This window comes from Perna viridis, chromosome 1 (genome assembly GCF_037379345.1).
Source record: "Perna viridis isolate PV_CMFRI_1.1 ecotype Kerala chromosome 1, ASM3737934v1, whole genome shotgun sequence".
NCBI lineage: Eukaryota > Metazoa > Mollusca > Bivalvia > Mytilida > Mytilidae > Perna > Perna viridis.
The window spans coordinates 45,291,152-45,304,286 of NC_142445.1; the positions used below are offsets into that span (position 1 = coordinate 45,291,152).

Here is a 13,135-nt window from a genome sequence, read left to right on the forward strand (position 1 = left end):
CAAACTTAAAGCCAAATATATCACCTTTTGTGAAAATTTAAAGATTTAGGATTTTTGACATGTGATCAAGAAAAAGGGGGAGGCATGTCAGAAATAAATTTTAAAAAATAGACCAATTTCTCAGAAAATGATTACTTTTAAAACTATTTCTTCATTAATATTGTTAAAAAACAAGTTGTGATTGATATTTTTTATTTGAAAAGTCAGAAAAAGTTCTTTGCAAATATTTAATGCATTTCAGTATGGTAGAATATTTTCACTTTTTTGCTGGCACAACTTGGTTACCCTATATTTAAAAATCAAATATTTAAGAAAGTGCTTGTCACATTTCACTGAAACTTTGCAAATGCATTCAGTATGTGTGTAGGAAGATACCTGTATAGTTATTTATTTTTTCTAAGACAAAAAGTGACTCTTTAGGTTACAGACCACCAATTCAACCAATGAGCATTTGGAACGTACGCAAAAATAGTCCTACGCAGAAATTACCCCTGTTCCTCATAGTGCTGTGAAAAAAGTTCTCATTTCATTTAAAAAATTTAAACAGTTTCTGAAAGGAAAAACATTTCTGTACATTTTATAGGTGCATTTTGCTTCTTGTGATGTGAAGCCTAATCTCCATAATGATTTTTAAATGTACCCCTATCTTGTGAAAACACTGGGATTTCCCATGCTATTTATAGACCCTTCACTTCCGGTGACCAGTACTGCACTGCAAGTCTGCTAACCCCACATGCCATTCTGAGGATTGTGAGCTGACATACGTAGAATCATGCTGATATATAGTCATCTGCAGGTTAAAGTTAAGGTAAAGTCCAGAGAAGCCATTGAATATTGTGAAATTAGCATAGAAGCCTATGGGAAGTGGAATTAGTGGTTTTTAGCCTTAAAAGAGGTCCATGGTTAAGGCCTTATATAACTAGCTTAAGTCCCCAACGATTTCATGCGCCTTTCCACGGTCAGGAGATGTTGGTAATTAATGTGTCTTTGCGTCGTTATATCACTTAGATTTTTCTGCTTATTTAATTACTCTTGTTGTTGGGATCTATTTTGAATTTATGTAAATACACTGATGCATTTGTTGCGTTTCACCGTAACCGCTCTGCATATGATTATCGTTTTAACGCGTTCCGTTCTGAAACACCTATGTGTATTTAAAAACTCCTAATTCGATATAAAATTTTTCATCCAAATTTCGGTCCCGATTTTTTTCTCAACAAACTTTTCAGTATGAGAAGTTTTGCTTGTGTTAGATATTTCATTATAAGTCTGGTCTATCTTTTACTTTTAATTAACTTATTAATTAATCCATCGGTGATAAAACTACGCATAGTGCAATTTTGGGTTTGCGAATTAACCAATTTAAATCATCAATCTACTAAATACAAGAAGCAAAAAGAAAAAAGACTAATGCAACATCAGTAACATGTTTACAATTACAATGAAACTTATCACAAATAAACGTTTGTGATCTTCATCAAAAGCGTCCATTATGATAAAATATCCGGCTTCCGGATAAAATCCATCGTAAAGTTTCCGTTTTAACTTGTTCTTGTTTCGTACGTCTGTCACACTAAATGTACATTACGATCTTCCTTGATCACTGAACAAACATTTCCGCAAGATAAAACTGTTAAATTTGTTGACCCCCTGAACACATCAGATTTGTAAAAAGTCTTTCCTTATATGTAGATGTTGAAAAATACTAGGTATACATGTACTATATTGCGTGATTTCTATAATCTACGAAGATCGATGATTCTTCCGTTCAGTTTTCAAATACGATTCGTACTTAAACAACAGAGGTTTCAAAATACTATCTGCTTTGTGACTGTCTTTGTAAGAATCATGCAAAATCTGAAAAATGTGTTACACCCCAAAAAGGCTACATATTTTTATTTTCGTAATTAAGTTGTTTTATGGGTCTATACTATGAAATTTGTAATTATTCATTCAAATCTGCCTGCTCTTAAGATATAATCAATATTGAAAACCCAATAGATTCTATTGTATTTGAGTGTCATTTACAGAGTTATCTCCCTTAATTTTGAAATCTACAGTGCATTCTATAGAATTTTTATTTCCTAAGAACACGGGTTATATGAAAAACTAAATGTTAATTTCTGTTTACTATGGCAATTCAAACAAAATATCAAAAATGAAAATATGTAGGCTTTTTACCCATGAATCACACTATGCATGATTCTTAGCTGGAGTGCTACTTAAAATGTGACGTACATTTCGAACAAGAACAAACAAGCAAAAGCAACAAATCTAGTTTCAAACTTATTTCATTAACCTCATTCGTTGCCCGTGATGTAGAAAAACAAACTTATTTCATTAAGCTCTTTCGTTGCCCGTGATGTAGAAAACAAACTTATTTCATTAAGCTCATTCGTTGCCGGTGATGTAGAAAACAAACTTATTTCAGTAAGTTCATTCATTGTCCGTGATGTAGAAAACAAACTTATTTCATTAAGCTCATTCATTTCCCGTGATGTAGAAAAAAAAACATGATTTCGTAATAAGGTACAAAAGTAATCATGCAACTAAAAATAGTGAAATACGTTTTCGGGAAATAAATTACAAGAAGTAATACAAATATGCAATGTCAAAGTGATTTTACAACTTCAGATAACTTATGACTCGCATAAAGTAAGTCAATTGGGATCTCATGCATGCCCTTGTGCAGTTCTAGTGGAATTGCCATTGCCCGGTCAACTTCCAATTATCTCTCTACACATGGGCATGAATTGCCTATGCCCTAACCATGCTAATGTCACAGAAAAGTTCATTTGAAGAGTCCAGTAGATCTGTTACAAAATACATGTTCTTTTTTTATATTTGTTGTAACAAAGCGTTGCTAAGGGTGCACTATACGGTTACATTAAGGCGCACTGTTTCGCACACCAAGTTACCCCGGTCAAATTTTGTAAAACTTAAAATTAAAAGTTGAATTTTGGTGGATACATTGTTTAAATGTAGTTAAGCATTTATACATAGACAGATGTAATACATGTAATGGTAAACAGGTGTAATTTAAAGGAAGAATGGTATCCGGAACGTTTCCATCCCCTGTCGTATTAGGTTCTCTCCTCAGCATCAGATGGCTGATTTTCAAAATACCTTATTTCGCACGACCTTTTGGAACTAAGATTGTGAGAGAATGAATCGAAAAGGGTCTTATTATTTTTACCCTTTTTCCACCTACTCCATGCATGCTTTCATCCTGTGGTAGTGTCTAAGTGCCTGATATTTTATAAAACATAGTAATTGGCTGTTAGTTTTGGAAAGACACCTCTGATTTGTACTAAAACTCAGTAACATTTTTTTTCAGTATGTTACCATGGCTACTAGATTTTATAACAATAATCACTAAGTTACTTATAAATGAATTGAACCTCCACACACCAAGGATTTAAAAAATCTGCACTTTTTATGACAAAACACTAGAAATTTCTGTGCGGAGTGCTTCAAAATAGCTTTATTTCAACAAAATGAAACAAAAATTTTCAGAAATGACCTAACTGTACTGTACTATCTAAAACGCGAGAATCCGAGGATGGTTCTAAATTTAGATTTATTAGTTACCGATGCAGACAATTTCGTAGAATGCTTGAAAAGCTACCTAATATTTTGTTGAATGTATATGTACGTATTTTTCAGAAATTCTTTTATGCACGCACATGTATTATGATTGGCTATAAGCTTTTGTGAAAAAAAACCTTTTTGAAGAATTTGTAAAATGTGCAATATGTACTTCCGCCTTTACAATGATCATCAAAATCACTTATCAACATTTTTTATTAAACATTTTCCATTTGAAGTTAAAATCAAAATATAGGACTTTCAGACTTTTCAAAAACTCCATTTCACTTAGTAGATTAATCGACTGAACCGGGAAGAGGAAGACATGTTGATTACTATCGCCATATATGTACTTAAACATGAGCACATTGGTGGTGAATTCCATTACTTATTTGTCAGCACTTTTTTTTCTATACGAACAGAAACACAATCTTGAAATTCGGATAAAGCAAGACCGAAAATTAACAACTGTATGTATACCACGGTAATTGCGGTTTGTGAGAAATTAAGTATATATAAGCATCTATCATTAAATTTACTTTTAAGCCAGTAGTTAGGGACCTATCATATTCTAGTCTATCAAGTATATCTACAGAGTACGCTATTTCTCAAAAACTAAGACCTAACATTGTTTTCATGTAAATCAAAAACAATCATAAACAAAACTATTATAATACCTTGCATGCTTTTTACTGGTAACAAAATTCTCAGTCCGGATATTAGGACAAGAAGAGAAAAATAATCAAAACATTTCCAGGGAGAACACGTAGCACTTTTATCGATTTGCCTTGCCCAGGATAGCTCATGCGTGGTGTTATCATTCTATAACGGCGATGCTTGGAAATGGTATGCTGTCAACCTGCATCTTTAAAAACCAAGCCTAACTATATATATCATCTTAGCAAATTCTAACTGTCAAATGTTGAAGACTATATAAATCTGAAATTATGCATTATCATATTAATTATAAACATTAAATGTTTGTTTACTTTTTGTTTAATAACAATGAAGAAGAAAAACAACTAAACAACAGATCGATCATCAAACATTCAACAAAAATATAACAAGCTAATTATTTTGCCTTCAATATATGTCAGCGAAATCGCGATAATTTATGTTCAGGAAGTTTTTAATTTGTTTCATAAGTAGTTAAAGGGCTTACATATTTGGAGATGGAAATTTTTCAAGTATTTACAAATAAATGTACATATTTGAATTTTACAGTTAATGCACATATTTTCATTGAACTTTCTGATCATTGTTTTATCTTTAATATGCATTTCAAACGACAAAAAAGCAATAGTCTCTACATGTAAACGGATGGATTAGTCCATGCTCTACAAGGAAAACAGGATGACTTAAGTGACGCATACAATCCGATGAAACAATAGCTATAATTTGTTCCCTTATTTGGTCACATTATGACATACCGACAGTGGTTTAATCCCTCTTGTAGCCAACAAAAATCTCTACATCTTCCTGTGACTATCACTTGAACCGGTGTTCACTCTCTAGGTTACTTCGACTCATTACTCTGTTATACCTCAATAATGGCTGAAGACGACGTAGCTGCTTTGGTAGTAGACAATGGATCTGGAATGTGTAAAGCAGGATTCGCTGGAGATGATGCTCCAAGAGCTGTATTCCCTTCCATTGTCGGAAGACCCAGACATCAGGTAAAATACATTGATTTTTTATTGACTTTTACAGTAACAAGCTCATAATTTTTTGTATTATACAAAAATTATACTGCATAAAACAAATAAAGAATAATTCTAGAAGCGCTATGCTGACTTACTTCTATATATTTTAGTTAAAAATTATATAACGTAAGAAACTTTGCGGATTGCAATGTTGATTTTCTCGTTAATGCTTCTTAAAACAACTAGAAGACTTTTATCTTGTTTGGTCCAATAATTCTATTATACATTAGAAGCACCTTGCTTGTTTCCTGAGTAATACAATTCTTTTGCAGGGCGTGATGGTTGGTATGGGCCAAAAGGATGCATACGTTGGAGATGAAGCCCAGAGCAAGAGAGGTATTCTCACACTCAAATACCCAATTGAACACGGAATCGTCACAAATTGGGACGATATGGAAAAGATCTGGCATCACACTTTCTACAACGAACTCCGTGTTGCACCAGAAGAACACCCAGTTTTACTGACAGAAGCCCCACTTAACCCAAAAGCCAACAGAGAAAAGATGACACAGATCATGTTTGAAACCTTCAATTCACCAGCTATGTACGTTGGTATCCAGGCTGTACTGTCTCTTTACGCTTCTGGTCGTACAACTGGTATTGTGTTGGACTCCGGTGATGGTGTGTCACATACTGTACCAATCTATGAAGGATACGCTTTGCCTCACGCCATCCAGAGAATCGATCTCGCTGGACGTGACCTGACAGATTACATGATGAAAATTCTTACAGAGCGTGGTTATTCATTCACAACTACTGCTGAAAGAGAAATTGTTAGAGACATTAAAGAAAAGCTGTGCTACGTAGCAATAGACTTTGAACAAGAAATGGCCACAGCCGCTTCTTCATCCTCACTGGAGAAGAGCTACGAACTTCCTGACGGTCAGGTCATTACCATTGGGAACGAAAGATTCCGTTGTCCAGAGTCCTTATTCCAACCTTCTTTCCTTGGTATGGAAAATGCTGGAATCCACGAAACAACATACAACAGTATCATGAAATGTGACGTCGATATCCGTAAGGACTTATATGCTAACATCGTCATGTCCGGAGGAACCACTATGTTCCCCGGTATTGCTGACCGTATGCAAAAGGAAGTAACCGCTTTAGCCCCACAAACAATGAAAATCAAGGTAATTGCACCACCAGAAAGGAAATATTCTGTCTGGATTGGTGGTTCCATCTTAGCCTCACTTTCAACATTCCAACAGATGTGGATCAGCAAGCAAGAGTACGATGAAGCCGGTCCATCCATTGTACACAGGAAATGTTTCTAAGGATGACTTTACTATTCTAGTTGAAATGTCACCTTTTTGTTGTAAATGGTTTAATTCATTGTGTAATATATTAGATGAAATATTCTGAAAGAAATTATTATTAAAATAAAAAAAATGATAAAGTATGTGATGATGTTATCGTATTAAGCTTAGGTGGTTAACAGGTTGTCTATTCCACACAATTTTTTTCGGAAGTAAAAGCAAAAAAAAAAATATTTTGAGAAATACTTTTCTCCGTTTGGTACTCAACCTTGCTTTGGTACAATCTGAACGTTCTGGTTCTGTTGTTTTTTTAGTTTCAAACCTACCTTTTATTTATGTTCTCCTTCATTCCGATTAACTGTATTATTATTAGTATACAGTTTAAATACCGATGAAGAACTTGGATAACGTGTTTTATTGTCCCGAAAGCAGTGCGAAATCAACAAAATGTACGAAAATAGCTAAATTTAGGTACATTTAAAGAGTTCAGTGAATATTTGTGTTAGAAGCACTTCCTGGAATTAAGCTTAAAAGGCTTCAGAACAAAACTATTCATTAAAAACAAATAATGCATTATCTTAAGTGAAGAAGTAATATCAAGTCGTACCCCCCTCCCCCCCAAAAAAAACCAAACAAACAAAAACAAAAACAAACAAACAAACAAAAACAAAGCAAACATGATCGAATCCAAGGATAACATGCAACAAATACAGCGGAAAATAATAAAAATAAAGGGGGAAAATGGGAGGAAAAAAAAAACTACATATGCCAATATGATGTTCCTTTCTGAAGGTGAACAAACTGTACACGCAAAATCGAAGATATATAACTCTGTTGCAAAAACTTACATGTGAAAAGTTTGAACAGAAACACACAAAAAAAAAATAATATAATCAATAATGGCAATAGTAGTGATGAAGGTAACTATTACATACTTGTAACAAGCGTGAACCGTTAGTATGGTTTGCCAAAAAATTAGAAATACCAAAAGGAAGGGAAATAACTTGAAAACACTAGACAGAAACCTGAAAACAACAGACGAGATACAAGTTTTTCATGTCACAAAGAACCTCAAAACATAGAAACAAAGTGCCCGAACCCAAATAAAACCGGTTGACTGTCGGAAATAACGTTTATGACAGATGAAGATTGTTTATAACTGACCCATATAAGGTTATGGGATGACCTAAATAAGGTTATTGGATAACCCTAATACGGTTATGGGATGACTTTAGCATTATGAAGCGACGAGCTTGACCGATGGGTAAAAAAGCCAACTTCCAAGTTGTAGTTGTATAATCTGCTTATTATAAAGTCTGATTAAGAAAATCGATACTATGGTCGAAACGTCTAGTGAAACGTAATACATAAGACTTTTAAGATCAAAACTTCATATACTGAAACAACTTCCATTTCTGAAGAAGAAATGAAATGTTGACAATTGGAACTTCAACGTTCTCAAACTTGTCAAAGTGTATAACAGACAGCTTTGTTGTATCTTCTGACCTCTAAGTTTGTGTTGAGTCTATGGGTTCAACACATCTGGGTATAGATGAGGTTTAAACAGACAACAAATCTAGGATCTTTTATTTACTGTATCTTGTTGGTATCTTGTGTATTTGATGTTGGTTTGCACAATAGCTTTTCTAGGGACTAGGTGTGTATTTGATGTTGGTTTGTACAACAGCTTTTCTCTGGACCAGGTTGATGAATTGTTCGAGACCTGATGTTGGTACCATGTGTTTTTGATGTTGGTTTTTACAGCAGCTTTTCTCGGGACCAGGTTGATGAATTGCTTGATACCATCGCCGAAGTCCGGGAATGGGATGATCAGCGGCTGTACTGCAGACGATACAGGAAGCGCTAGCTACGTGTAATACATGACATTTTCTACTGGAAATTTTGCGAAGTATGACATCGTTTTAAATTCACAGTGAAAATGATGGTGCGTAATATGATAGTAAAATCATTTTTCTTCTTATAAAAAGCAAGGGAATTTAAGTAATGAATTTTGCTGTCTAAACGATTTTAGTGCGTTTTTTTTTTAAATATTGCATTAGTTAAATTGTAAATAGTAAGTTGTACACCATAACCGTATATATACCAGGATTCCCTATAGCTTTAGAAACAAATAATCCGTCTTTGGGTTAAATACGTAAATCAAACAAAACATCCACACATAAACAAAACCCAAAACAAAACAAAACAAAACAAAACAAAAACAAACAAACAAACAAACAAAAAACAGAAACAAAAAAACGACATTTTTTTAAGACTATAAACTTCCATTTTAAACCTCTGTTATAATTTAGAATACGACAAAAATGCAATTTGGTTACGGTAAATGGAAGAGACTGAAAACGGAACGAAAAAAGATCTAACCGAACATTGTTTATCATTGTATGCAGGGCCATTAATTCCACAGATACGTGTAGGTAGTTGCCTACTATTGCAGACTGGCAAAAAAAGACAGGTTCAAAATAAACACGCCCACCAGTGACTTGAACGACAGAGTGTATTCTAACTTTATGGTAGTTACATCGATTGTCGATTTACTTGTATGGTAGTTTATAGGCTAATTTTAATTTTTCAATATCAAAAATGACATGCAAGATGAAGGAACTGTCTGACTGAAAGAAGAAAAAAAAGAAAAAATAGCGTAGAGGAAAAGTTCGGCGTCTTTTTATGTAATGCATGAGTAGTATATAAAAGTAATGCACTCGTGCTATTTGTAAATAAAAAATAATGGAACAATAACTGAAGATAAAAGTGAGATTTATGCACCAAAACAATACTTTGTGATTTGACAAAGTGACAAAAAAGGAGGAGGAGCACTGTTTTGAGAGGTGGGGAAAACGGGCCATTATTTGGGGGGGGGGATTGAAAAACTTTTGAAGCAGGAATAAAAGAAAATTGCGGGAATTTTCGGGTAAGAGGCATTTTAGCGATGAAAGAGGGCAAACATTTGGGGAATTTGCAACACTGACCCTTTTTATCACTAGAAGTCACAGTGTCAGTATTTGCTTCAAATTATTAAGTCCAAAAACACATTAGAAACATTATTTCATTAAATAATAACTAGGGGGCGACCATTAGATTCTTAGGTGGCCTGTCAATTTTTTTAGGCAAAAAATTTTATTTTCCATAGCATGTGTTACTTTTTAAGTTTATTATTAAAGACATAATTAAATGAAGTTCATTCTCTATAATACAAGGCATAGTCTCTACTATATCTGACAGGTGACATTCCTGAACTTAAAAACGACGTCCCAAATTTAGCGGGAAATGTTGCTAGGGACTTTTTAGGGGACAGATTCGCATATCTATGTTTATGAATGAAATCTACAGTTGCAATATTCAACTACACATTACCCCAGTGAAGTCATTTATGTACATGTATTTAATATTGCCACTGCAGACTATTTGGGTGTTGCATAAAACGTGTGGAGTATTTAAACATGTATACTTTTCTAATTTATGAAAATATGGCGAGCGTAGCGAACCAAATTTTTTAAGGTTTTGCCCATGTCATATTTTGTAATTACTGTCTTTGAGAATACTTCTGCAAAATCAAGTTTTTGAGGTCATCAGTCTTCATTATCGTATTGTGTTAGCTGTTGACAATTTATTTATGTACGTAACGATTTGTTCTATGAGCAACTCGGTGGAAGTTTCTGGAAAAGCAGAAGACGCTTACCATACCGGTGTAACCATTCTCATAGTTTTTTTACTGATTCTGAATAGCTCATTTGCATTTGTTTCTTAGCATGTTATATTTTACTCATTTCATGTTCTTTTTCGTGTGTGTCTGTTTTCCTTGACGGGTCTTTATCCTTGCATTATATTATTTAAATTCAGAATCTTGGTTCCCCTAATCACTCTATAAATATATTCTCGGAAGTCAGAAAAACACAATCTGAAAAATGGAACATTGAAAAGTGAATCTTCATTGAAACTCTGAAAGTATGAAATTAGAACTCTGTAGTAACCATGAAATATTAGAAAAGAAATATGAAGAATGACGTTAGAACTGTGAAGTATCAAGTAAAAACTCTTAAGTATTAAGTAATAACTCTTTAAAATATGAAGTAAGAACTCTGGAAGTATGAAATAAGAACTCTGAATTACGAAGTAAGAACTCTAAAGTATGAAGATACCGCTCTAATGTATGAAGCAAGCAATCTGAAGTTTGATGAAAAAAACTATGAGTATGAAATAAGAACGCTGAAGGACGAAGTAAGAACTCAGAAGTATGAAGATACCACTCGCTTTATGTATGTAATACTTAAATTTTGAATAGTTATATATTTTTCTCTGGTGTTGAATTAAGACAACTATCCACCAATTTAAGCTTTCAAGGCAATGTTTATTGTTTTATTGTGATCTAGAAGAAATGGTTTCAAACACTTATGACACAAATACTCCAACACTGTTCACGCGTTAACAAAATCCCATTTGCAATTATAACTGAATGCAGGATGTCTTATCTGCTTATTTGCTTTAATTTTGTAAAAAAAACAACAACTTTTAATCCCTTTAGTGTGCTAGTGAATCCCTGAGATTATGATACATCCTTCTTGAATAAGAAATGAGCTATTCGGTTTCCCCTAGACTTACATTCGAAAAGGTGGGCATTTGAAGTTTGAACATTTTTCAATAATGGGCGACATGGACGATGTAGCCGCTTTGGTAGTTGACAATGGATGTGGAATGTGTAAAGAAGGATTTGCTGGAGATGATGCCCCAAGAGCTGTTTTCCCTTCCATCGTTGGAAGACGTAGACATCTGGTCAAAATATTCTTACTTGTAATGGTTTTTATTATGGCAAACTGAATTTCTTGAATATTACAAGAACGGTGCAGGCTTATTCCTAAACATTTCAGTAAAAAAAGTGAACTTATAAACCAAAACTCAGCATATCAAAAAAATGTCCAAGATTTTCAATATTTTATAAAAATGAAACGAAGCATTCTTTGTATTACGTGGTGATCTGTACGTATCTTTATGTCAGAAGTTAACGATACAGTGTTTTGTTAACTATCGCATACGACTATCAATCAGATTTTGTGTTAACCATCAAATATTATATTCTATCAGATTTTGTAAAAGAACGAATTTCAATTTCAATCAGATTTTGTTAAATATCGTATATCATTTTTTTTAAATCAGATTTTGTTGAAACTTTACGGATCAAAATTGTTTTTTTTTCATGTTTATTCTTACGGAAGCAACCAAGACTAAAAACTCGTTCGATCCTAAAATTCTTTGTAACACGAGAAGTACATTGATTGATCTTTTTATAAGTTTAACTCTTTTTCAGGGCGTGATGGTTGGTATGGGTCAAAAAAATGCATACGTTGGAGATGAAGCCCAGAGCAAGAGAGGTACTCTCACTAAAATACCCAATTGAGCACGGAATCGTCACAAACTGGGACAATATGGAAAAGATCTGGCATCACACTTTCTACAACGAACTTCGTGTTGCACCAGAAGAACACCCAGTTTTACTGACAGAAGCCCCACTTAACCCAAAAGCCAACAGAGAAAAGATGACACAAATCATGTTTGAAACTTTCAATTGCCCAACTATGTACGTTGGTATCCAGGCCGTGCTGTCTCTCTACGCTTCTGGTCGTACAACCAATATTATGTTGGACTCTGGCGATGGAGTTTCACACACCGTACCAATCTATGAAGGTTATGCATTACCCCATGCAATCCTTAGATTAGATCTCGCCGGTCGTGATCTAAGAGACTACATCACAAAAATTAACACAGAGCGTGGTTATTCATTCACCACCACAGCAGAGAGAGAAATTGTCAGAGACATTAAAGAAAAATTATGTTATGTAGCTTTAGACTTTGAACAAGAAATGCAGACAGCTGCATCATCGTCCTCACTGGAGAAGAGCTACGAACTTCCGGACGGCCAGGTCATCACAATCGGTAATGAAAGGTTCCGCTGTCCCGAAACTTTATTCCAACCATCCTTTATTGGAATGGAATCAGCTGGAATCCACGAAACTACATATAACAGCATCATGAAATGTGATGTTGATATTCGTAAAGATTTATACGCTAATGTTGTTCTGTCGGGTGGTACTACTATGTTTCCCGGTATTGCCGACAGAATGCAAAAAGAAATTGCATCACTTGCACCAATCACAATGAAAATCAAGGTCATTGCTCCACCAGAAAGGAAATACTCTGTCTGAATTGGTAGTTCCATCTTATTCTCACTTTCAACATTCCAACAGATGTGGATCAGCAAGGAGGAATACGATGAGTCTGGTCCTTCTATCGTTCACAGAAAGTGCTTCTAATGTGTCTAACTGGTATAATGATTTTTAGTATCACTGTGGTATAATGTTATGTATGTTTGTTAGTATAAAATATGTTGATATGATTGTTTGTGTATATTTCTCAAATATTTTAATCAATGATAATAATGATCATGATAGAATTTCAGGACTAGGTTGACGAATTGTTCGAGACCTGATGTTGCCGAAGAGAAAAAGCTGTTGATCCGAAACCTGTCCTTTATGGGACATTATTCTTGAGTTTTACAAAAATCCTGTTGTCCCT

General features: G+C 34.1%; 1 protein-coding gene and 1 pseudogene across 1 annotated transcript; both read left to right on the forward strand.

Annotated features, from left to right (window-relative positions):
* The first annotated feature begins 5,056 nt into the window (after nt 1-5,056).
* Nucleotides 5,057-6,693, forward strand: LOC148628958 (actin, cytoplasmic-like). Its single transcript, XM_088541512.1, has 2 exons — nt 5,057-5,264; nt 5,564-6,693. Exons 1-2 carry the CDS (start codon nt 5,139-5,141, stop codon nt 6,566-6,568), a joined length of 1,131 nt encoding a protein of 376 aa, XP_088397638.1. The 5' UTR covers nt 5,057-5,138; the 3' UTR covers nt 6,569-6,693.
* A 4,516-nt stretch (nt 6,694-11,209) lies between these two features.
* LOC148628959 (actin, cytoplasmic-like) lies at nt 11,210-12,873 on the forward strand (annotated as a pseudogene).
* The last annotated feature ends 262 nt before the right edge of the window (nt 12,874-13,135 follow it).